Source organism: Odontomachus brunneus, unplaced genomic scaffold, assembly GCF_010583005.1.
Source record: "Odontomachus brunneus isolate Ranch 3 - 2012 unplaced genomic scaffold, Obru_v1 Obru_scaffold_101, whole genome shotgun sequence".
NCBI classification, from domain to species: Eukaryota; Metazoa; Arthropoda; class Insecta; order Hymenoptera; family Formicidae; genus Odontomachus; species Odontomachus brunneus.
This window is the reverse complement of record NW_022639551.1, coordinates 588213-613084: the sequence shown is the minus strand read 5'-3', so window position 1 is coordinate 613084 and position 24872 is coordinate 588213. Positions and strand designations below refer to the sequence as shown.

Genomic DNA, 24872 nt, shown 5'->3' with positions numbered 1-24872 from the left:
GGAATATGGGATCTTACAAAACTCTAGAGGGATATGAATGCTGTTGATAAAACCTCAAAGACGACGATAGAGATTTGGTTAATAAATCATTTTTTTCCATTAAATGTAATAAAGTCAAATTGGATTAAAAAGCTGCACCAAATTTTTTTATTGATTCCATGCTAATTTGCGTATAAAGAAAATAAAAATTACATACCAATGTATATGTAATTTTTTGTTTATACTAATATATGTCGTCATTTATGTCGTCAAATATGACAATATGTATAAATTTTATTATATATTTTGTTTACTTTGGTTCACATTTTGGTATACATTTTTTTATATATATGCGCGCGCATGCACGCACACACACATACATGCACGTTTGTATATAGGAAATTATATAACAAGATACATAGATAGATTATAATTATTATAAATAATATAAATTTAATCATAAGTTGGATACAATCTTTTTGACATAAGTTTTTTAATATATTTCATGGTATCTGGGTTATTAGTGACCCAAATTGTCAAATCTAATATATATATTTTTAAGATGTCTTATAATAACAGTTATTATTATTAATTTCATACATAAAATGTAATATAAAATCAAAATATTTTTATGCTAATACTAGAAATAATACTAGTCAAATGTTATATTAAATGGATACGATACAGAACACATTTTCTTCCTCTCTCAGTAATGAAAAATGAAAATTAATACCTTGATAAAAAAATGTCTCATTTTTAAAAATCTTAAAAAATATATCCAAACAGCACACATCTCCACAGGATAACCTAAAAAGATTTTTAGAACATCCCTATATCCTGAAAACATCAGAAGGACATCTTCTGGAGATCTTGTACTGAGTATATTTTTTATATTTTTAGATTATTTATAGATTTTGGAAAAACTATGTTTTAAGTTTGTTCAAATTTCATAAAATTTTTTTTTTCGGAAATTGTAGAATAAAAAAAACTTTTCATATAAAAATTCTTTTTATATAAAAAAATTGATACTTCCGAAAAAACTTCGAAATTTTTATAAAAAAAAAAAACTAAGAGAGGTTATATAAAAATTTTGAGAATACCTCTTTCGCGGCAATTTTAATTAAGATGCTGTACAAAACATTAAAATATAATCTGTTTCATTTTACACATATTTTTGTAAATATAAATTATGTATAGTTCAATGAAGTCTCTAAATTGCTGTAATATATGATTAAATGTTGAGATTTCATTGTGGTTGTTATTGTTCCTACAATCCTTCTATTTTAGATATAACTGGAAAATATTTCTTTTTTTAGTCTTTGTCTTTCTCTCTCTTTATATATATATATATGCTGCTTAATTAAAAAAAATATATATATATATATATATATATATATATATATATATATATATACACACAAAGTAGAAAATGTTTCAGGATGATTGAATATCTCGTAAACAATACCTTTTTGAAATTTGCATGCTAACACCATCAAATAAACTTCTTGAAACTTTACCATTTGTAAGAAATATGTTTTCAAAAATACATTGTTCATGAGATATTCATTTATCGTTGACATTTTTATCACTTGTATTGTATGTATATCATGGATATACATTAGAAATTTTAAGTAGGCCTGCACTATATACAGGATATCTCAGACTCTTCTCCGCATATTTTGTGGGAATGTGGAACGGGTTGATATGAACCCATAAAAGTCCCGTACCGTTTTACGATATTCGCAATGATAACAGAGAAATTAATTGCGAAAGAAGGAAAAAGGTGTATTAGGTGGTGACGGGACGCCGTGCGTTCGGGACCTACGTATCTTTTCGTTCCGGAGAGAGAAAAATATCGAAAGCGCAGTTTGCTAGGTTGGGACTCGAATCCAGGTCTTTCACTTGCCAGGCGACTGCTCTAAATCACTGAGCTACTTGATGCTCCACGCTCACGATACTCTCCTCTCCCCAGATAACGCTCAGAGATGCCATTCGGAAGCGACATTTCATTATTGCGAATATCACAAAACGATATAGGACTTTTACGTTCATCTCAACTCGTTCTACGTTTCCACAAAATATACGAAGGAGAGTTTGGAACATCCTATATATGTAAGAACTTGAGCCTCCTAGAATTTTCTACAAACTTTCTTAGAGATTTTATATGAACTTCTTACCTCTCAGCTTCTTAAGTATTACTTAAATACTTAGCAATATTACAATATCTCTTAGTAATTTCTAGAACACCTGTAAGTTTTAGTTCATTTCTAGTTAGAAATGGTGTATTTACTTTTCATTTGACAAAAGAAATCATAAAGTTCTTTATCAGTAAAAGCCGTTTTTATCACTTTGTTCATCCATCATTTTTAAAACATTCGTCTCTGTTTGCTTTTTCCATTTATAAGTCCGTTGATGAGTCTTATTCATCTTGTATTTCCAATTGAAGAAGTAATTTTTAAATATAAGTTCATTATCTATGCCATACTTATAATTACTCGTTCGGAAAATTCGAAATTTGTCTAATAAGATTTCCATGGTGCATGGCTGATTACATGTTATTGTTGCCATTATTGTATTAAAGTTATCCTATAATTGGTTCAATACATTATATATATATATATATATATATATATATATATATATATATATATATATTTCGTTGTATGTTTATATGTTGATCTTTCAAAGCTTTACAACTTTTATAGGAAACATTAAAAAAAATATCGTTTACGATGTATTCTATCTTGGATATCTCGAAAAATATTTGTAAAAAAAAAATATTTACTTTGTCTTAGACTTTTGTCTTAGACAGAAGTTTATTTTTTTGTACTCTTTCTAAAAAGATTCCTCTCTCTCTCTTTCTCTCTCATAATTCCCCCTTTTACTTAAAAGATTTTTCAACTTTTCGAACTTTTCTCTTAAGAAAGCAAGGAAGGCACTAGAATGATACTATCAAATAGAGATCTTTTAAAACTTTAAAATTCTCGTAAAGAATATTTTTTCTGAAATACGTTGTTTTCGAAATATTAGATGTGGTACTTTTTGAATATATGTTCGAACACTTTCTGATCACTGTGTGTGGGTTCACATATAATACAAATTTTTTATATATAGTATCTTTTAAGAAAATACTGTTATAATACTGATAATGATATACTGATAATATGTAAAGAAATTGTAAAATGTTATATACACACACACACACACACACACACACACATAAAATGCATGTTATAAATAACATTATCATATATCAATAATTTTCATTTCTATATATCTTAAATGTATAAAAAAATATGTAATGATATTGAGAATAAACAATTATAAAAAGGAAGATTTGAATTCAAATAGTACTTTCGTAACAGCTATTATTATCAACATTCAAGCTTACTTCAAATTTGTGATCCGGGTTAGCACCGTAATCAAGAAGCAGTGCGACTATAGCAATATGACCAGCTAAAGATGCTAATGTAAGAGGAGTTTGGTTATCTGTTGTTTGACGATTAATATTGGCTCCTTCCGATATAAGAAACTGAACTGTATCAAAATGACCAGCGACACAAGCGTACATCAGAGGAGTCGCACCTCTCACTGACGTATGTTCCTATTACAGAAAGTAATAAATTGATAAGTCGCACTTAGTAATAGGCAAAAGTTAAGCAAAGTATGGAGTGAATCAAATTGATTTTTTTCTCATAGTTATATCTCATTTTGATAATATTTTATATCATTAGTGTTTTGCGAAGGTTGCAACTGTCAAAATGTTTTAACATACCAGTTTGGCATTAAACTGAAGCAAAAGTTTAGCAATGTCAGTATGACCATTTTCACAAGCATACATTAATGCTGTCTTTCCCGGAAATGTTTCAATATTAGTATCCGCATTATAATTCAGTAAATGTCGAACAATATGGAAGTGTCCTTCTCGAGCTGCAGTCATTAGAGCAGTAAGTCGTCCCGAATTGATATCAGCGTCTGCTTTGATTAAACAATCAACAACTGTGAGGAAACCGCCATAGCAAGCCAACGTAAGTGCTGTTTCTCCAGTTTCTTTATTTTGTTCGTCAATGAATGCATCTATGTAAAAAGAAAGTTTATGAATAAAATTTGTGCGTTTATGCAACGATTCGAGAATAACATGACTTACTTCGACTTAAGAGCAACGCGACTGTTTCCTTATGACCCGCGCGCGCTGCTTGCATCAGCGGATTATAACCCTCACTGTTAATTTCTGTGGTTTTTGCTCCTCGATCAAGCAGAAGTTTCACAAGTTTGATATGACCTTCCGAAGCTGCTAACAATAACGGAGATTCGCAGGTATTCATCAACATATTTGCTTGGGCACCTTTATCCAAAAGTAAGCGCGCTACTTCTAAGTGGCCATTTATCGATGCTGTTATAAGTGCTAAATGCATGTCATTGGTTTCATGTTTCTGTAACAATTAAAGATATCTTTAATAAAATTCGTGTGTAAAAATTCATATATATTCATAAAAATGTATTGGTATATGTATGGTATATATATGGTGTACATTCATAAAAATATATTGAATAAAATATTTATCTCATTTTCTCTTTCCTTTATGTGTATAGAGAGAGACCAATTTTAAGTGACGCATTCAGATCTTTCAAAAATCAAAGATTCCATTGAAAAATGTTTTAAACAAAATTTATATAGTTTCAAGAGAGACATCTAATAATGCTACTCATTTAACTCTAAGTAATCATATGTGATCTTGCTAAGATCACATATGAAGATTACATTTTATTTTTTTAATGGAATCATATGGTTCTTTTATCATAAATTGATTCTTCTGCTTATAAAATTATTAGAAATAATCAAATACTTTTATGTATGTGCAGAATAACTAGAAGAATTGATTTATATTTAAAAAACAATATAATTCCATTAAAAGAATTAAATTTAACCTTCACACAATTTTAGTAAAATCACTTCCCTCATCCCTCCTGAAATTGTACAAATATTATTTGAAGCATTCTTTAATAGAACCCTTGGTTTTCTAAAGATTTCAATGCTTTATTTAAAATGGATTACTCTATATATGTGTACATGTATGTGTGTGTCAAATGTGTGAATGTATGTCTGACTATTCACTTCATATTATAAGTGATACACTCTAAAATATCAATATATAATTTAAATACAACAGATTTTAATCACACCATATATACATATTGTCTGTGAGAAAACAAAAACCTGACTGATAGAACGATTATACTTGACTTACGTCAGCTCCCAGTAAAAGTTGAACCATCTCTAAGTGTCCTTTGTAGCTAGCCAATATTAATGCAGATTCCTTAAATTCTTTGGAACATGTATTGCATTTTGCACCGTGTTTTAGTAAGAGTTTGGCAATTGGGACATGTCCAATTTTTGCTGCTGCCTTCAAAGGTGTACAACCATCCTCATTGTGATGTTCAACATTGGCTCCTGCTTCCAATAAGGCACGTACAACTTCCTTATGTCCGCCAGCACATGCGTATATGAGAGAAGAATTTTCTACAATTACACACATATATTTTAACAATCTGATTGACGTAGTGTCATGTAATCTCAAAAAAAAATGGACACATTGAAAATATTCATAAGATGAGAAATTAAATGTATTATATTAAGGCTCCTGGTTACTTGCCGCGATCATCTTGATTTATGACGTCAGAAACAAGGAAATGTATCCCCAAAAACTCCTAGGTTAGGTTCATCAAAATAAAAAAAAGATATATCCAACAAGTGACGTTTGCAATCGGTTGATAACATCACTACAATACTCCAAACACTTTCCTTTTACTCTAGCAATCAACAAATAACCGTAAAATTAACGTGACAATAATTAAGAAATGTAGGTTAAAAAGAAAAGTTGCATGTCACGTTAATTTTATGGTTATTTATTGATTGTTAGAATTAAAGGGAAATATTTGGAATACTTTAGAAGTTTAAACCGAATGGAAGTGTCATTTTTTTAATATATTTTTTCATTTCAATGTACCTTGAATTTTTAACATGTATTTCCTTACTTTTGACATCATATATCAAGATGGCCGCGATAAGTAACAAGGAGCCTTAAGTGGAGATCATTAGATACAAAATGTATGATTAACTAGCATATAATTTTACTTGTAGTGGAGTGAGCATTGACATTGGCATTGTAAGAGAGAAGTAAGCGCACGATATCGACATGTCCTCCTTTGGCAGCTTCCATCAATGGGGTACAATTCTCATTCAAGTTAGGAATATCTACAGCAATGTTCATGTCGATGAATTCCTATTTCATATAAAAATACATGGTAAAAGAATAGTGAATTTTATTACACTACTAAATTTAAATTAATCTTATCTTTATTATTGTATCATTGCATAAGTCAATTTTATATGCCATTGATAAGTAGTCAAATGAATGAGAAAAAATGAAATATTAATGCCTTGAAGAAAAACTTATGCAATTTCTTTTTAATTTACTTAATTTAATATCTAATTTTATGTAAAGATAAGTTTTCCTAAGGCAAATTAAAATATTGGCTGTTATATTTTATAATCATATACATAAAACATATCAATCATGTGACATGTAATAATCATAATAGCAAAATGAGCAGAAATAAAAAAAAATACTATTATAACAGCTGTCTAAAAATTAAATCAGATTTATTTTCTGTAATATAATAATGAGGATAAATTTGGATTATACATATAATAATAAAGAAAATATATTTTTATATAAAGCACATAAAATAGAATATATACATGTGTAAATATATAGAAAGAAAATATAATTATTTGATTCAAACCTGGGCAAGTTCATAGTAACCTGCTGTGCAAGCCAAGGAAAATAATTTAGAAAGCTGATGTTCATTAAATAAATTTAAATAAGAAAATGGTAGACGCATTGTGTTTATTAATGCGTCCTCTTTGGTTAAATTGTTAATATTTTTTATTTTACATTGCTCTTGTACTTCACAAATTGAAAGTATCGACCCAATGGGATGTAATATATGCCGCTTATAATTAATAAAGTGCTGGATACCAAAATATTTAATACAGTACTCTAACTTTTTAGGGTAGTAAAATGATATAGACTGATGTAATTGGTTTTCAACCTACAAATGTCAAATAAAGTATACATAAGTGAAACAGATACACAATGGGTGCTTTCCATTTAATAACACAAGTTGACATGAGCATTATCCTATCTTAGTTACTCATTGAATATGGAACACAGACAGAATGATGCTTGTATCAACTTGTATTATTAAATGGAAAGCACCCAATATGTATAAAGGGTATTATCTTTTTCCTGCTCACTAAGTACATGGCGTTATTCTTTATGGAAAACTGAATTGATAAGTTTTAAGCCATTTTGTTGAAACAAAGTCTTATTTATAGTAACTTTTCAACATTTAACATATCTTTGTAACTAAGCCCTACATTAAAAATCTACTCAAATAAAATCCATTTGAGATTAATTGAAGAAAATAGATTTGTTATCCACTTGGTATCCGAAGTACAGTTTGCGAAAAGTCTTATATTGATCGTATGTATTTCGTAAACTATTGATATCTAGAAATTTTCACTTGATATTTTTCGACTAAAATTTTCACTCAATACTTTTCGACTGAAATTTTCACTCGATACTTTTCAACTAAAATTTTCATGAGAAATAACACTATATACTTAGTGGGTGAGAGAAAGATCATACTCTGTATGTGCGTGTATCACTAGTTACATATACACAATTTCTTTAATGTTTTAAGTAATAGAAAAACTAGAGCAATATCAACAAGTATTGATTAATTGCATAATATTAAATTTCAAGCTAAGTGAAACTTATGATATAAAATGTGTAAAAAGCTTCTTAACTTATAAAATGTTATTTCTGAGAAACAAATCTTCCAAGAATATCCTAAATATGTCGAGAATGTCAATGTTTTAAGGACATTTATAGGATATCCATAGAATATCATGTGCTGTCTGGGAATTATTCTTATTACAATATCAAAAGACTATTTTAGCTATGTTCGAGGAGACGCTATTTAGAGTTTTAGATGCGCTCTGTCCTTGTTCAATTTTCAGTAAGCAATAAAGACAGAGCACACTCATAGTGTTAAATAGCATCTCTCCGAATGCAGCCCTTAGCTTTTAGAAGTCTGCGAAAAAATTTGTATTCCAAATATTTACTAAAGTATGTTTATATTAGGAAAACACAAATATGTGTGTGTTCTTGAAATCTCGGGTTTTCTAAACACTAATATTTTTTGCCTACCATTAATTTCACATCAAATTAATGAATCTCACTTACGTCATTGTCTATCTTGAGATCATCAATTTTGTCCTCGTCCAAGTTTTCTAAATATGTGAAGTCGTTCGCATATATCTGAACATCAGTATCCTTGAAGTTATCAGAAAAAAAATTGGTACATGTCTTAATACTCGTTTCAAGAAGATTCTTGTCTTTGTTATTCTGTTTATTCCACATTGTTAATTATAACAATTCATTTATCTTTATATTTCAAATTAATTACACGACACACTTACTCCCCTACTACTTCTTTAAGTATAGCCGGGGACTATAACCCATGGTGTAAAGTGGGAGCATACACTCTTGCATAAAGGCATAATGCACAACGCAAGAAAATTGACTAATCAGAGTTCTCATTTTTATTGCCATGATGAAAATGAAGGACTCTGATTGGTCTATTTCACTCTGTTTTAAACTGCCAACTTCCGGCTTCACTCGCTGTTACAGCAGAAGTATAGGAATGCTTGGTCTATGACCGGTATTCATAGTCGAATTTTATTTCAAGACCGTCTTAAGTAATGTCTTAAGATGCGAATACGACTCTATGATTGATTCATGACATCTTAAGACAATACTTAAGATGATCTTAAATATAAGATCGGACTATGAATACCGGCCTATGTATATACGTCATTGACTTGGTTTATATCATGCACTTGATACGCATACTAAATAGTAATTTTCTATTAGATAATCTTAATATCGATAATGCATCATAATATCAACGGCGACGCATTCAATCAATACGTTTTGTTGATGAGTATTATACCAACTTAATATACTGTTGTTTATATATAAGGTGTAGTAAAAAGAAATCCATTATTTTTGCATTAAATTGAAGGTTTTATTTAGCATAGTTAGAATGATCCGATTTAGGTCAAATATGCACCGTTTTGTTCGATAACTTGTTGCCATTTTGAAGGTAATTCCATTATGCCTCTCTCATAGAAACTCTTGTCCCTATTGGCAAAAAACTGGGACAGTCGATCTTCACAAGTTTCTCTTGAGGCGAATTTTTCACCAGCAAAATCATTCGCCATAGACAGGAACAAGTGGTAATCACTTGGTGCCAGGTCCGGACTATAAGGTGGATGCATAAGAACCTCTCAACCAAGCTCCCGGAGCTTCTGGCGAGTAACTATCGATGTGTGTGGCCAGGTGTTGTCCTGATGGAACACAATTCCTCTCCTATTGGCCAAAGTTGGTCGTTTCTGGGCGATTGATTCCTTCAGACGGTCCAATTGTTGACAGTACAGGTCCGAGTTAAGAGTTTGGCCGTAGGAGAGCAGCTCATAGTGGATGATTCCCTACCAATCCCACCAAACACACAGCAAAGCCTTCCTGACCGTCAATCCTGGCTTACAGCGAATTCGGTAGCTTGCACTAGTGCGCATTAAGGCTTGTTTACAGTACATTCTTATATTTAAGATCGTGTCTTAAATACATATTTAAAAACATTTTAACTAATAAAATGATTCGTACGGATGTTATACATATCATATTATGGTTAAAAATATTTGAGAATTTATTTGAGAATTATTTAAGACAATCTTTAAATATAATAACATACTATGAACAAGCCTTAGTGCGCACTCAGTGCACACTAGTGCAAGCAACCGAATTCGCTATTAGCCACCGTTTGCACTGGCTCACCGCGTTTCGACCACGACCGTTTTCGCTTGACGTTGTCGTAAGTGACCTTTTCATCACCAGTCACCATCCGCTGCAGAAATGGATCGATTTTGTTGCGATTCAGCAGCGATTCGCAGATGGAAATTCGGTCCATGAGGTTTTTTTACGTTAACTCGTGTGGCACCCATACATCGAACTTCTTTTTGTATCCAGCCTTATACATGTGGTTCCAAACGGTTTTTTGTGCAATGTTTAGCTCCTGGGCAATCGAAACAGTGCTTACATGACGGTCGGACTCGACGATTTCCATTATTTTATCGACATTTTCGACAATTGGCCTTCCAGAACGTGGTGCATCTTTGACATCAAAATTACCGGAACGGAATCGACGAAACCAAAATTTCGCGTGATTGGCTGTTATAGTATCAGGACCATAAACACTATTCACATTTTCAGCCGCTTGGCTTGCGTTTTCGCCTTTATCGAAGAAAAACTGTAAAATATGGCGTATTTTTTCTTTGCTGGTGTCCATCTTTAACGCACGCTCAAACAATACTGAGTTAAACAATCACAAAACTGTCTGAGAAGTTTTTTTAGTACGAAATCTTAAGCCTATTCTACAATTGCGTAAACGTGGTTGTAAGAAGTTGTAAGTGATTACGACAACCAATCAGAGTAAAGTAATCAGTGAATAAAACATTCGGATTGGTTGACTCTTACGTTCACGACTACGCTTACGCAATTGTAGAATGGGTTTTATCTTTCTAACGCCATCTAGCGTAAACCGATCGTACTTATACAACGCGAGATACACATTACTAAAGCCATCTATTCAAAAAATGGATTTCTTTTTACTACACCTTATATATCGTCGATATTAATAGCAACTGGCCCTATCGATATTAATAGCGATATTAATGTTCGACTGACCCTGGGTTAATCGCTCCGAGAGCAATTAATGACGTCATAAGTCTCTACTAGCCAATCATAAAGTTTATAAGTACTTGTTTGATCAATAAACGTAGGCTGAATAACCCAGAGTGGGTTAACCTAGAGCCAGTCGAACATGCTATTAGATGATCTAATAGAAAGTTACTGGGTGCTTTCCAATTGTTTAACACATCTTGATACACACGCAAAACCAGTTTATTGGTCACATATTATCTAAAATATCTTATAAGATAATATACAACCAATAAACTGGTTTTGTGTAACACAGTACGCAACTAGAAAGCACCTACTATTTAGTACGTAGTATCAAGTGCACTATGTAAACCAGGCCATTGACTTATACCCATATTCATAGTCAGTCCTTATATTTAAGGCCTCCTTAAATTCATCTTTAAATACTTTGTGGTCAATAGAATGATCCATAGATCTAAAGATAAATTTAAGATACTTTACTTTTATATTTAATATTAGTATTTCAATTACAAAATTAGATTTTATATATGATACTTTCTCTGTGTGTTTAGCAACTATAATTACGTGTAAATGTATATACTTTTACAAACTGTCATTTTATAGCTGCAAGTAGCGACACAGGAAGCGCTCTACTTAATGCTCGTATCAATTGCGGCGTTAAGTGAAACGCTCCTCGGGGTACTATGTATAAGTTGTACATTATATGTGGATACACTAATGGTGGCTAAATAGCAGTCTAGGATATATTATATATGTCTATGGTATTTCCGAACGCAGCCTAATGGCTCCTGCACACAGGACGCGGTAATGCTTGCCGCGCGGCGGAAGTTCACGTGACAGCCAATCAATATGCTGCTTTCCGTAATAACCTTCTAGCTCTTACGGAAAAATAACATATTGATTGGCTGTAGCGCGGACTTTCGCCGCGCGACAAGCATTGCCGCATCATATGTGCAAAAGCCATAATAGCGAATTCGGTAGCTTGCACTAGTGTGCACTGAGTGCGCGTTAAGGCTTGTTTACAATACATTCTTATATTTAAGATCGTGTCTTAAATATATAACATATAATTAAACATATTTAAAAATATTTTAGTTAATACAATTATTCGTACGGATGTTGTACATATTATTATATTATGGTTAAAAATATTTAAGAATTTATTTAAGACAATATTTAAATATGATAACATACTATGAACAAGCTTTAAGCTACGTTCCGAAATTCACTGAAAGTACTGAAATTCTATAGTATAAGTAACATGAACTATAGATTTTCAGTACTGGCAGTGAATTTTGGAACGCAGTCTTAGTGCGCACTCAGTGCACCGAATTTGCTATAAAGGTGCCATTGGGTGCTTTCCAGTTGCGTAAACTGTGTTACACAAAACCAGTTTATTGGTTGCATATTATCTTACAAGATATTTTAGATAATATGTGACCAATAAACTGGTTTTGTGTACGTGTGTGTCAGGATGTGTTAAGCAATTGGAAAACACTCATTATATGGAAGCGTCGAGCGTCGGGCGTCAAACCGTGCACAGCACCTTTGCGCAGAAATCTAAACCGTTCAGATTTCAGCGTCTTGACCACATACTTCTATATAACTACTAGACTGCTAACTCCCTTATATAGGCTGCGTTCGTTTTGGCGCTTATAGCACGTGTAAACATCATTTGTCCTTGTTTAGTATTTGATAGAAACAAGGATGAAATGATGCTTAGAGCGTTATAAGCGCCAAAACGAACGCAGCCATAATGCTATATAAAATTGACTTCGAACAATGTATTACGTACGGAAAAAGGCATCTGCGCATGCCTGAAACTGATGTTCCAGAAGAAGAGGAGATGTAATATGACCGATGCCGCCTGCTTAAATATTTGTGTACGTACAGAGTGAAAAACGTCAGAGTGAAATACGTTACAGTAAACAATTTATAAAAATAAGTGATTGATCAATTGTATACCTATATCAAAGTGCAATAATGCTTAAAACGAGATGCTACATTGTGAATGTCGAAACATCAAATAGGTGCATGCGCGAGATTTCTGTACATACTTTTCAGGGCCATGTACTGAGTCGAAGTAAGCAGTCTAGTAGTTATAGAAGTCTGTGAGTTATAGAAACTTGACGCTATTACGCTCTATGCACAATGCCAGGCAACAGGCAATAGGAACAGGGAATAGGAAATCAGATTAATTATTTCTATTCCCTGTTCCTATTGGCTAATGTCTATTCCTATTGCCTGTTACCTGGTATTGTGCATAGGGCTTTAGGGTAATGGATCTTTCTTTCTGCGAATATTTGTAACACCTAGAGAACCTCTAGTACAGAGAATCGCCAACTTGGTCATGGGACCAGCTACTCAGTTACTCTGCGATTGGCTGGCATAACATGTACGGATTTGGACATTGCGACGCCGATGCAAAATCATATATATATAAGCATTTGTATTGGCGTCGCGATGTCTAAATCCGTATATATTTATGCCAGCCAATCAGTTGGTCACGTGACCAAGTTGGCGATTCTCTGTACTAGAGGTTTTCTAGTAACATCCAAACTTTTCTTTTGAAAACTTTAAACGCGTTTTTCTCGAAACGTGTTTCTTCAAATTTGCTGACAGTGTAGAGAAAAAACGGCTCAATGCATTGACTTGCACTTTTGATACGTTAATTATGACTATTTTCTTCGTACGGTAAACCTAAAAAAGTAATAAATTTTTAAAAAAATATTTTTTTTGGCAGATTAATCGGAAAAATAATGGTCCAAAAATAAATTTCTTTTATGAAGATGTAATTTTAACAAATCGCGATTTTTTAAAATTTCGTTAAGTTTACAATATGCATTCAACATTATTAATTACAAACAATTTGGTTTTTTTATTTCAGACGATTACTTTGAGCTGTACAGTGTCAGCAATTTTCCAAGAACCGACCTGGACGTGTCTGCCGTCATTGCTGTATTTCAACCATTTTTTAATATTTTTGGTTTTTTTTTAATTTTCACATATTCTAGAAATTATAAATAAAATATAGGTCAAAACCCGAAATTGATAACTATAAACGTTTCTTTAAAAAAATTTCGCAAATATCAGTGATTTTATGGCGCTCCAAACTGGGTTATCCTCTTAAGAGTTAATCGTACAGCACCCGATAATGACAATCCTAAATATAAGATGTGTAATCCTAAATATAAGAACTGTAAATACTGGCCTCAGTGAATGGTAAGGCATCCGCGATATCGAGTATAAAAAATATGATTTGTTCCCTTTCTCTCTTGAATGATAAAAATTAATTTTAATAATACAAATAATTTTAATAAAAAAATAATTTTATAATATTCATGACTTAAAGATACAAAACTTTAAAATATAATTAAATAAAACTTTAAAACACATATGTTAGCAAATCATACTGCATGTTTTCCTTATATAGAGGAAAATTCTAATTTAGAAAGATCTATATTGTCATTAACTTAATTAAATGTCAAGATTTTAGGTTTGTTATCACTTCATCCTGATCTATATAGCCAGATAGCCAAACCTGCGCGAACAGATTTCGAGCAGAGTTTGCTATTAATTTTTGATGGTAAATAACAAATTTGATGCAGGATCTGTTATATCAAATCTTGCCGCCAAATTGCCGCCAGATATGCCGCAGAGCTTGTTATCGGATAATTGTTGCAGATTTGCAGCAAAAACCGCGCAGAGCTGGTAGCGATTTGACGGCAGATTGGCGGCAGAAACCGCGCAGATCTTGCTGCAAATTTGGCACCAATTGTCCGACAGCAAGATCTGTCGCCAAAACCGTTGCCTAATGTAAACACAGATGGCTATGGTTTTTTTATCAAATTTGCTGCCAATCTACGCGCAGTCTGCGCTCAATTTGCTTACTGAGTAGTTATATACTCAGAATTAATAATGTAGTACATTTTCTTTATAGATCTTTCCGAAATAATATTATAAGAAATATGTGAGTGTGTGTCCATATGTGTGTGTGGGTGTGCTTTGGATTAAAAATAAATCTTGTAACAACAGATACCACTTTGTTGTTGCAGTAATAATAAGTTACATACAGATGCACTATTATACTTTTGTGTGTTCATAATTGTCTAGTACTGCATATATATTCTAACATTATCCCTATGATTTTACAGTGGCCAGCTTTTATTGCATGTAGCATTTGACGGCAGATTGGCGGCAGAAACCGCGCAGACTTTGCGCGGTTTTTGCTATAAATTTGGCACCAATTGTCTGACAGCAAGATCTGTTGCCAAAACCGTAGCCTAATGTAGACACAGATGGCTATGGTTTTTTTATAAAATTTGCTGCCAATCTACGTGCAGTCTGCGCTCAATTTGCTTACTGGGTAGTTATATACTCAGAATTAATAATGTAGTACATTTTCTTTATAGATCTTTCCGAAATAATATTATAAGAAATATGTGAGTGTGTGTCTGTGCTTTGGATTAAAAATAAACCTTGTAATAACAGATACCACTTTGTTGTTGCAGTAATAAGTTGCATACAGATGCACTATTATACTTTCATGTGTTCATAATTGTCTAGTACTGCATATATATTCTAACATTATCCCTATGATTTTACAGTGGCCAGCTTTTATTGCATGTAGCATTATATTCTGATTATTCTATAATATATATTATTCTATAAATGTAATTTTTCTATAATCTTCAATAAAATCAAATGTAAAAATCTGCAATAAAATTTTATTTCTAGTATATGGATTCACCTTCTTGGATAATTAACATCTGCGCCTTTTGAAATAAGGTATTTAACCATCTCTAAATGACCATTACGGCAAGCCATCCTTAGTGGAGTTACACCTTCTTTTGTCTTATAATTCTGTAATGTAGACATACAATAAACTAAAATAAATAACTCATAAACTGATGAAAACAAAATTTGATCAAAGTGCAGAGTGATGTCAATTTTATACAGAACTTGATGGTATTAAAAGATTGTATAATCATAAGAAAAAAAAAATATATATAATATACCAGTGTAGCCCCAAAGTCAAGCAAAAGTTCAGCAACGTCAATATGACCATTTTCACAAGCAAATATTAATGCAGTATCTCCTCTACCCGTTTTAGCCTGAACCTCCGCAGCACAATGTAGTAAATGTTGAACAATATTTACATGTCCATTGCGGGCAGCATCAATTAAAGGATTAGACAATTGGATGTCAGCGCCTGCTAAAATTAAATCAGCCACAGCTTCATAGAAACCCTTGTAGCAAGCCAACGAAAGTGCTGTTACCCCCGTTGTATTAGATCGGATATTGACGTCTGCGCCTGCTTTTAAAAATTTATGAATAATAAACTTGTTGGTTTGTCGAATAATTCAAGCTATATTACATACCGTTTTTTAAAAGTAACTGAATTATTTTCAAGTGTCCTCTACACACTGCTTCCATTAATGGCGTGTAACCCACAGAGTTAACTTCATCTATGTATGCTCCTCGATCGATCAGAAGATTCGTAAGTACCTCATGACCATTGCTAACTGCTAATGTCAACGGAGATTGGTTTGCATCATTTGGCATATATAATGCGGCACCTGAATTTAACAGCATATTAGCTATTTGTATATAACCACGCATCGATGCTATCATAAGTGGTGTCCACTTTTGATCGGTTTTATGTTCCTGTAATATAAATATAAATAAATAAATAAATAAATAAATAAATAAATACACACACAGAGTGTTGGTTAAGTATGTTGCCATACTCAACAGAGCGATTCTTCGATTTATTTCAAGTAAAAAAGTTCATATAAACATGTGTCCTAAACGGCTTAGTTTCAAGTAAAAAAGTTCATATAAACATGTGTCCTAAACGGCTTAGTTTCAAGTAAAAAAGTTCATATAAACATGTGTCCTAAACGGCTTAGTTTCAAGTAAAAAAGTTCATATAAACATGTGTCCTAAACGGCTTAGTTTCAAGTAAAAAAGTTCATATAAACATGTGTCCTAAACGGCTTAGTTTCAAGTAAAAAAGTTCATATAAACATGTGTCCTAAACGGCTTAGTTTCAAGTAAAAAAGTTCATATAAACATGTGTCCTAAACGGCTTAGTTTCAAGTAAAAAAGTTCATATAAACATGTGTCCTAAACGGCTTAGTTTCAAGTAAAAAAGTTCATATAAACATGTGTCCTAAACGGCTTAGTTTCAAGTAAAAAAGTTCATATAAACATGTGTCCTAAACGGCTTAGTTTCAAGTAAAAAAGTTCATATAAACATGTGTCCTAAACGGCTTAGTTTCCGAAATACAGGTGAATGTTCGCAAATGTTTGACGAAACGGTAAATTGCGTTGAGATATCTTCCTGCATAAATATGCCTTGCTTCACGTGAGTTACCATTCGCACGACCGTAAACAAAGTGACAAAGTCAAAGTCATAAAATCAAAAATAGATTTCAGTTCCGATGTTACTGCGGGTCGGTTAGCTTGTGCGTACGTTTTCGGGCCAAATTGTTTCAGTCTATTAAAATCGGTTTTATCATGTATAAGTTTACAAATTTTGAAATGCCCCACAAAAACATGCACGTTACACCCACGTGGAATCCACGTGATTTCCACGTGATTTCCACGTGGATTCCACGTGAACTCTACGTGGATTCGACGTACGTTTTGTGGGGTGGTAGATATGCATTTTGCATATGGTTAACTTACGTGAGACAAAGTGTATTTATGTAGAAAGATATCCCCAACGCAATTTATTATGTCGTAAAACATTCGCGAATATTCACCACTATCTTCGAGAAAAGGGTTCTTTTGTAAGGAACACTGTTGATCTTGGAAAGCCTATGACAGTTAGAACACCAGTACTAGAGGAAGCTGTTCTAAACGAAACAGATTATTACTACACGTTTAAATTTTTTATTTCGGAAACTAAGCCGTTTAAGGCACATGTTTATGTGAACTTTTTTACTTGAAATAAACCAAAGAATCGCTCTGTTAAGTATGGTAACATACTTAGCTAACACCATATATATATATATGTGTGTGCGTACGCGGCGCGTGCGTGCGTGCGGCGTGTGTGTGTGTGTGTGTATATATATATATATATATATATATATATATATATATATATATATATATATATATATATATAGATAGTGAAATAATTTATAGAAGTACCAAATAAAATATTTGCCACCTTTTTTCTCTTTCATTCGCAACCATACTTGTCTATATTACAAATTACAAATTAATATATGATTTAAAAAACTACAAACAACTTTAAGTAGCACACATTGTCTTTTGGAAAGATTTTAGAAAAATAGTTGTACCACATCTGCGTTGAATTCCAATAATAATTGAACTATCTTAATATTTCCTATGAAGCATGCATATGTTAATGCAGATTGCTTGGTTTTATTATTATAAGCATTGACAGATGAACCGTGTTCCAATAAGACCTGGACAATTGGATGATGTCTTGATTTAACTGTTACCATTAAGGATGTATCGCCTCGATTATTCGTAAATTCAGTATTAGCTCCTAGACACAATAAAGCATATACAATATCGATATATCCAAATCTACATCCGTACATGAGAAGTGTATTTCCTACAATTAAATAAAAATATTTAATAATAATTTCGTTTTTTGCCGACGTAATAATACGTAAGTTTAAGGCTCCTGGTTCCTCGCATTGTCTATCTCTTTTTAATGAGGTCAGAAGTGAGAAAATGCATGCTAAAAATTCTTGCGAAATACGTTGAAATAAAAAAATATATCTATAAAGTGACACGTGCAATCGATTAAATAAATCTGTGAAATATTCCTTGTATTCCTCTTTTGCTTAAATAATAAATAATTTGTCGTAAATTAACATGACATACACTTCATCTTCTTAATCTATTTCTTCGCATTCAGATAAATTTACAATAAATTATTGTAATTTGATTGTTAGAACAAAAGGGGAGTGCACGGAATATCTTATAAATTTGTTTAATTGATTGTGTTACTTTATGGATATATATTTTTATTTCAACATATTTTGCAAAAATTTTTAGCATGCGTTTTCTCGCTTCCGACGTCATTAAAAAAAAAAAGAGATAAACAATGCGAGGAGCCAGGAGCCTTAAACGTATATGGAGATATACGATTAAAAATGATTATATCGAAAATATTATAAGAAGTTAATAGATACAATGTTAATTTAGGCAAATACTTGGCATATTACTTTACCGTTATGATCTTGGGTATTGACATTAGCACCACTATAGATAAGTTCACACATGAGCTTCATATTTCCTACAAAGATGCATTCAAATAATCTGTTGTAGTCTAATAATTTGGAGTCAGATTTGTTGGTGATGTCTAAACATTTTTCACCCATATTGTTTCCTTTTATTAGTATTCTTTGTTAAATAAATCTCTTTTAAAGGGAAAAGCTATGATGTATACGGATTTCATGAATCTAAAAAACCAATTACAATTTAACTTCTTTACTTTATAAATAATTATGGTTTATAAGTATGGTTTATAACAGTTTTAGGTGAGTACATTCGCTTTGTTCATGTAATACATATAATAATGCAGAAATTGTTTTTTTAATATTATATATACAAACAAAATAAATTTATATTAATCTATTTTATTTTGAAATCTGAATTCGATTGTAAGAAATGAAACATATTTCATGATATATATAATAAGATCGATAAAATTTATATGCAAATATATTCAATATGGGTACTTTTCAGTGTACATTTTGGTCACTGTTTCTTGTTCTAACAATTTCTCCTTTTTTCTATGCACTACAGTTATTTAAAATGAATAATTATTGTTATATTATATATGACCAAATACTTACATCAATTTGCTTAGCAAAACAATATTATATAAGAATGTATAATTTGAAAACTGTCAGTTACAGACTAAGTGAACTAATATATATATTTCTTATCGAGATAATAATATTCGATGTTAGTAAACAATCGGTTTAAGAATTAAAGGTCAGTATAAGAATCTGGAAATAATAGAACATGCCTATTTATCAACATTATTAATTCTTCAGTAGATACATGCAATTTTTACTTTGTCTTAGAGGCGCCTAGTTTTAGGAACACACCCATGGAGCACAATTTGCGCGGAAAAGCGGAACGGTTTCCCAATATAAAATGTGAATGTTGAACTCAGAATAAATGTTAATCTATTGCTAATATTACATGTCAATAAATACGCAATATTGCATTTACATTGAAAGTGCATTGGCCAATATTTCCTAATATAACATGAATATTACATATAAAGGCCAATGTACGGCCAGTATTATGTTTCAATAATTGCACGATATTGCGTTTATATTACCAATGCAATAGCCATTGTATTTTTTCTATATAAAAATTACCAAAATTAAAAGAACATAAAAATGTTGCTTGAAAATAGATATTTTAAACTTTTTTCTAGATTTAGATAATTTTTTAAACAAAGTTACACTTGGTTAAATCTTACTTATTTTTTGAAGGTGCCAAGTGTTCTTTTAACTGGTAAGTTGTGTGTGTGTGTGTGTGTGTATGCGCGCGCGTGTATATATATAATGCAAATGGATAGAATCATTATTTTAGATGATACATATTATATATTTGTCATTGTTTTCTCTAAATATAAAATAAATATAATTTGTGCAAAATTATTTAAATTTTTATCTCAATATAATGATTATTTGCATAGTATTTCCATTTCGACTAAAGAAATTTTTCAATATTTATTTCCATTGAAGAACATGGAATATTTAGTTCAAACTTCGAAAGCACATCGGGATGTAAAACACCCAGTTTTCCTATTACTTCACCACAACAAATAATTTCTGCACATCGTTGAGGAAAGTATGTTGGATCTGTAAAATCAATAATATATCTTTCCCGTTTGTAAATTGTATCTCTTTGCGTTCATTTCATAAGCCATTCAAGTTTTAAAAAAATAATGTATCTTACCATTAGCTGCGCGCAGATAATATCCATTTTCATCTTTATTAGCACTCCATGGTATTTCTAGTAATGTTAACACTCTATCGACTAACCCATGAATTATTTCAAAACCGGCTGATTTGTTAGCGTATACTGCGCATAAACGACGAGTGTTATACGCGCCAACTTCCGTTGTGTCATCTCGCAGCACCACGTCGGAAACTTCAAACAGTTTATGAGGCAGGGGCATTTTCTTATTCGAGGCTATCGTTTTAAGTAATCCCGGTAAAAGAGAAGTACGTACAACCTACAAGATAAAGATGCACACTTATTGAAATGTACATGTATATTTGACAACTATTGAGTATGTTTGTTAAGGGGTAACACCACTCTAGCATCCAAAAATTAAGCGTATTTTTGGGAGTTTTTTGTGGGCAAACAAAGAAATGAATCGAAAATCCGTTGAAAGTTTATTATACATGTTTTAAAGTGTATATTTAAATTTTTATGTTAACATATACTACAAAATGGCGACGCTAGAACCTTATCAACATGTGCTTGTATTTCTAGGGGCTAGCAACATAAGTGCCGCAAATGTTGATTTAGAACAAAAAACCAAAATTTTCCGTCATCTACAAGTCATTTACGAAATACGTAAAGAATTTTTAAAATATTTATTTTATAGAATTTTTAAAATATTTTTTTTTATAGAAATAGCACCCATTTAAAGAAAAAGTTTCATTTTCTACCCTAAAAATTTCGTCGAAAATTGTTTATAAAATACGTAATTTTCAATATATCAAAAATCCCGTACGTACTTTTGTAGCTATTAACATATAGATGACGAAAATTTTTGGTTTTTGTTCTAGATCAACATTTGCAACACTTATGCTGCTAGCTCTGGAGAAAAACACGCTCATGTTGACAAGGCTCTAGCGTTGCCATTTTGTAATATATGTTAACATAACAATTTTTGAATATACTCTTTAAAACATAATAATATATAATAAAGTCTTCCAAACGGATTTTCGATTCATTTCTTTGTTTGCCCACAAAAAATTCCCAAAAACATGCTTAATTTTTGGACGCTAGAGTGGAGTTATCCCTTAATTTATTTCTTAGATTGAAACAATACTAGTTAAAAATGATTGCATCGATTAGCTTACCTGGAACTCCAATGTTTTTGGGTTGGATACGTGTACCGCTGGTATATTTTCTATTTTATGACCCAACTTATCAGCCAGATCGTCACGCGAACACTGTACAACAATATTATTGATGTGCACATAATATCAAAGGTATAAAAATTTATTAATAAACAATAAACTTTTTAATACGTACCAGAGAAAAAGTTAGCGCTTCTGTGAATCCAGCTTGTGCTAGTTCTATACGTATATGATCAGTGAGTTTGTTGAGTGGAACCTGTTGTTCAAATCAAGCAGATAAACCATGTATCAGTATTCATGTCGAATTGTATTCATGTTACATAAAAAATTATAATCGAGGCAAAACTCTGTACATTTCATATTTACCTCCGCAGCGATCGTCGACATGTACGGTATGGTTTTTTTTATCTCGTTGTATCCATAGGCTATGGCAATGTCTTCATAAATATCACACCAATGTATTACATCGTGTCTCGTGGGTGGTATCTGCACTTCCAATTTATCATCATCTTTCACAGTAGATTTCAAAGACATCCTCGACAATAATGTTGCAACCTGTTCTGGTGTCTGTCTATATAGATTGCATAAAAACCATAATATCACATCTATTTATGTCATATCATAAAACATCAAAATAATTTTCTTTTTTTTTTTTGGCTACTATTGTGTATAACATGTGAAAAAAAGTTCAACTTACTTAATGCCAATATAATTGGTTGCTTTACTACACTCGATTTCTTCCGTGCGATATTTCAAGTCTGGATAATAGAAGGTTTGTTTATTGGGATATATTACTTTCACAGTTTCAGCTGTATGTTTTGTGCTGCAATACTGACTGAAAGCACAGACTATGGTGTCCAGCACTACTCTTGCCTACATATGCAGGGATTTTTATGATATATATGTATTTTTTTAAATTATTAATTTATTGTTTTTAAATTGATATATTTTAAACATAGTTTGCAGATAAAAATATTTAGATAAACAATATCTTATAAAATATTGTATTGCATTTCTGAATACCTTAGTGAGATCAGTAGCGGTGCATTCAATAAAGATGTTTTTTGTGTTGAGTGTAATTTTTGAATGATCTCCATTGATGATAGGAGGGAGAGATAAAACAATTCCATTGCTATCATACACCACTGGATAAACAGGACTGTCTTTTATAATGGGCAAATATTGTTTGAGTTGGTTATGTGTCTAAAAAAAATGATAGATAAAATTGAATATAGAATTGAATGTAGAATTACTTAATACTAATTATATGTGAATATACAATAATACACACACACACACATACACACACACACACACATATATATATATATATATATATATATATAATTACATTAAATTAAGAACATATGACTGTCCTTTTATACAAAACTAGTTTTTACAAAATAAGTTACATTTAATAAAACAAAAATAATAAAATACACTTACTGCATATAATTGCATGATTTCTTCTCCAGTATATTCTTTATGTTGATTTAGTGGTTTAAAACATATTTCTGATGGTGGTTTAGCATCATACAAAAATGGGCCCTTAATTGTATCTAAATCATGAGTACCGATAGAAACTAAACTACGCTTCCTTCCTATATTTTGATGAAGCTTATCTTGTAGATCAATGAAGCTATTATAAGAATCTTGTGTTAAAGTAATATCACGCAACACTGCAGCAACTATGTGGCTTCTTATTTTTAAGCACTAAAATATAATGAAATAATAGTTTACTTAATATCATAAAAGATACATTTCAAGTTTATAAAGATAGTTATGCAAGCTTCTTATATAAAATATTTCTTTTATAAATACATACTTCTGCACTCATTACTATTTCTTCTAATTCTTTTTTTGGTTTTATTGCCTTGTAATAAGGCAAAGATATCCTGTTTAGAAAATAAATAAAATAGTTTTTATACACTAGATCGTCAGTAAAATGCTTAAGAAATTATCTTTCTGTAAAATATTAAAATTTATAAACTATACACTTACTTGTTTAAAAATATAAGTAATCCAATACTCAAACTTTCCAAGCATAAGAGATCATATCTGTTAGCAGGAATATCAATCTTGTAAATAATCTCTTCTGATGGATCTATATCTTGCTCACAACCTTGTTCTTTTGCTATCATCTGTTTCTCTGTTGTCTATTTATAAAAAAAGAATTATTAACACAAAATATAAACATATATTGCAAAACTAAATAGACACTTACCACTTCATCCAATTCTAAGCCAAACTGGAAACATAGATCTTCAAACTCATTATCCGCTAGAAGAAAATATTTATTTCAATGAGATACATGTTTTAAAAATATGTAAATCTTGATCATAATTTTAAAAAACTGTAGAAGTTATAATACTTACAATATGTTCTGCCCAATGCTTGGAATAATAAATCACGTTTTATCCCAATTGTTGGCATCTTGAAAGTAGTTGTAGCGTAAAAAATTTAGTACTTTGAATTTTTGATTAAAATATCCTGTTAACTTTTTACTATTTATCTGCAATTAGTGCAATACGATAATTAAATTTGTTTAAGTTAGGTTAGGTTATTGAAATTGGGATCTTTTTAATCATTTAAGGCTGGTTGTTCCAACTTCTTAGTAAACTGATAGTTAAATTTGTTATATTTTTCTCTAAATTAAAGAAAAAACAAAGAGACATACGATTTAACTGTTAGTTGACTTACTAAGAAGTTGGTATAATTGACCTTTAATTATTATTTCAAAACTTTCTACTGAATTTTACGTGAGTTGACCTTTTATTTTTCTAATGCACACACGAGGTAAAGCTGGAGGCACACAGAAAAACTTAAGCGTCTTCTACAATGGCAGTAGGAGTAGTAGTAAGAAATAAGCAGTAAGTAAATAGACCAATCACAATCGATTATTTTTGAAACGTAA

The 24872-nt window shown here is 31.3% G+C and overlaps 2 protein-coding genes across 4 annotated transcripts; both read right to left on the bottom strand.

The window, feature by feature from the left end:
• Positions 1 to 1339: 1339 nt before the first annotated feature.
• On the bottom strand, positions 1340 to 20519 carry LOC116848867 (ankyrin repeat and KH domain-containing protein 1-like). The gene is made up of 16 exons (XM_032825426.1): positions 19697 to 20519; positions 19069 to 19300; positions 18164 to 18444; positions 16232 to 16517; positions 15869 to 16164; positions 15601 to 15713; positions 13530 to 13550; positions 11441 to 11453; positions 8295 to 8477; positions 6787 to 7095; positions 6116 to 6263; positions 5229 to 5500; positions 4127 to 4412; positions 3755 to 4056; positions 3371 to 3583; positions 1340 to 2565 (listed from the first exon to the last, which is right to left on the bottom strand). The coding sequence occupies exons 2-16, from the start codon at positions 19217 to 19219 to the stop codon at positions 2305 to 2307; spliced, it is 3135 nt and encodes a 1044-aa protein (XP_032681317.1). The 5' UTR covers positions 19220 to 19300; positions 19697 to 20519; the 3' UTR covers positions 1340 to 2304.
• Positions 20519 to 24846, bottom strand: LOC116848916 (phenylalanine--tRNA ligase beta subunit). Of its 3 annotated transcripts, none has more exons than XM_032825515.1 (13): positions 24728 to 24846; positions 24334 to 24470; positions 24183 to 24238; positions 23960 to 24114; positions 23784 to 23853; positions 23405 to 23671; positions 22982 to 23161; positions 22656 to 22831; positions 22325 to 22529; positions 22134 to 22214; positions 21959 to 22051; positions 20820 to 21099; positions 20519 to 20722 (listed from the first exon to the last, which is right to left on the bottom strand). In XM_032825515.1, the coding sequence occupies exons 2-13, from the start codon at positions 24389 to 24391 to the stop codon at positions 20571 to 20573; spliced, it is 1773 nt and encodes a 590-aa protein (XP_032681406.1). In that variant the 5' UTR covers positions 24392 to 24470; positions 24728 to 24846; the 3' UTR covers positions 20519 to 20570. The 3 variants fall into 3 exon arrangements, with proteins under 3 accessions (XP_032681406.1, XP_032681405.1, XP_032681407.1); XM_032825514.1 differs by having other exon boundaries at positions 24659 to 24782; XM_032825516.1 differs by having other exon boundaries at positions 24680 to 24736.
• Positions 24847 to 24872: the final 26 nt, after the last annotated feature.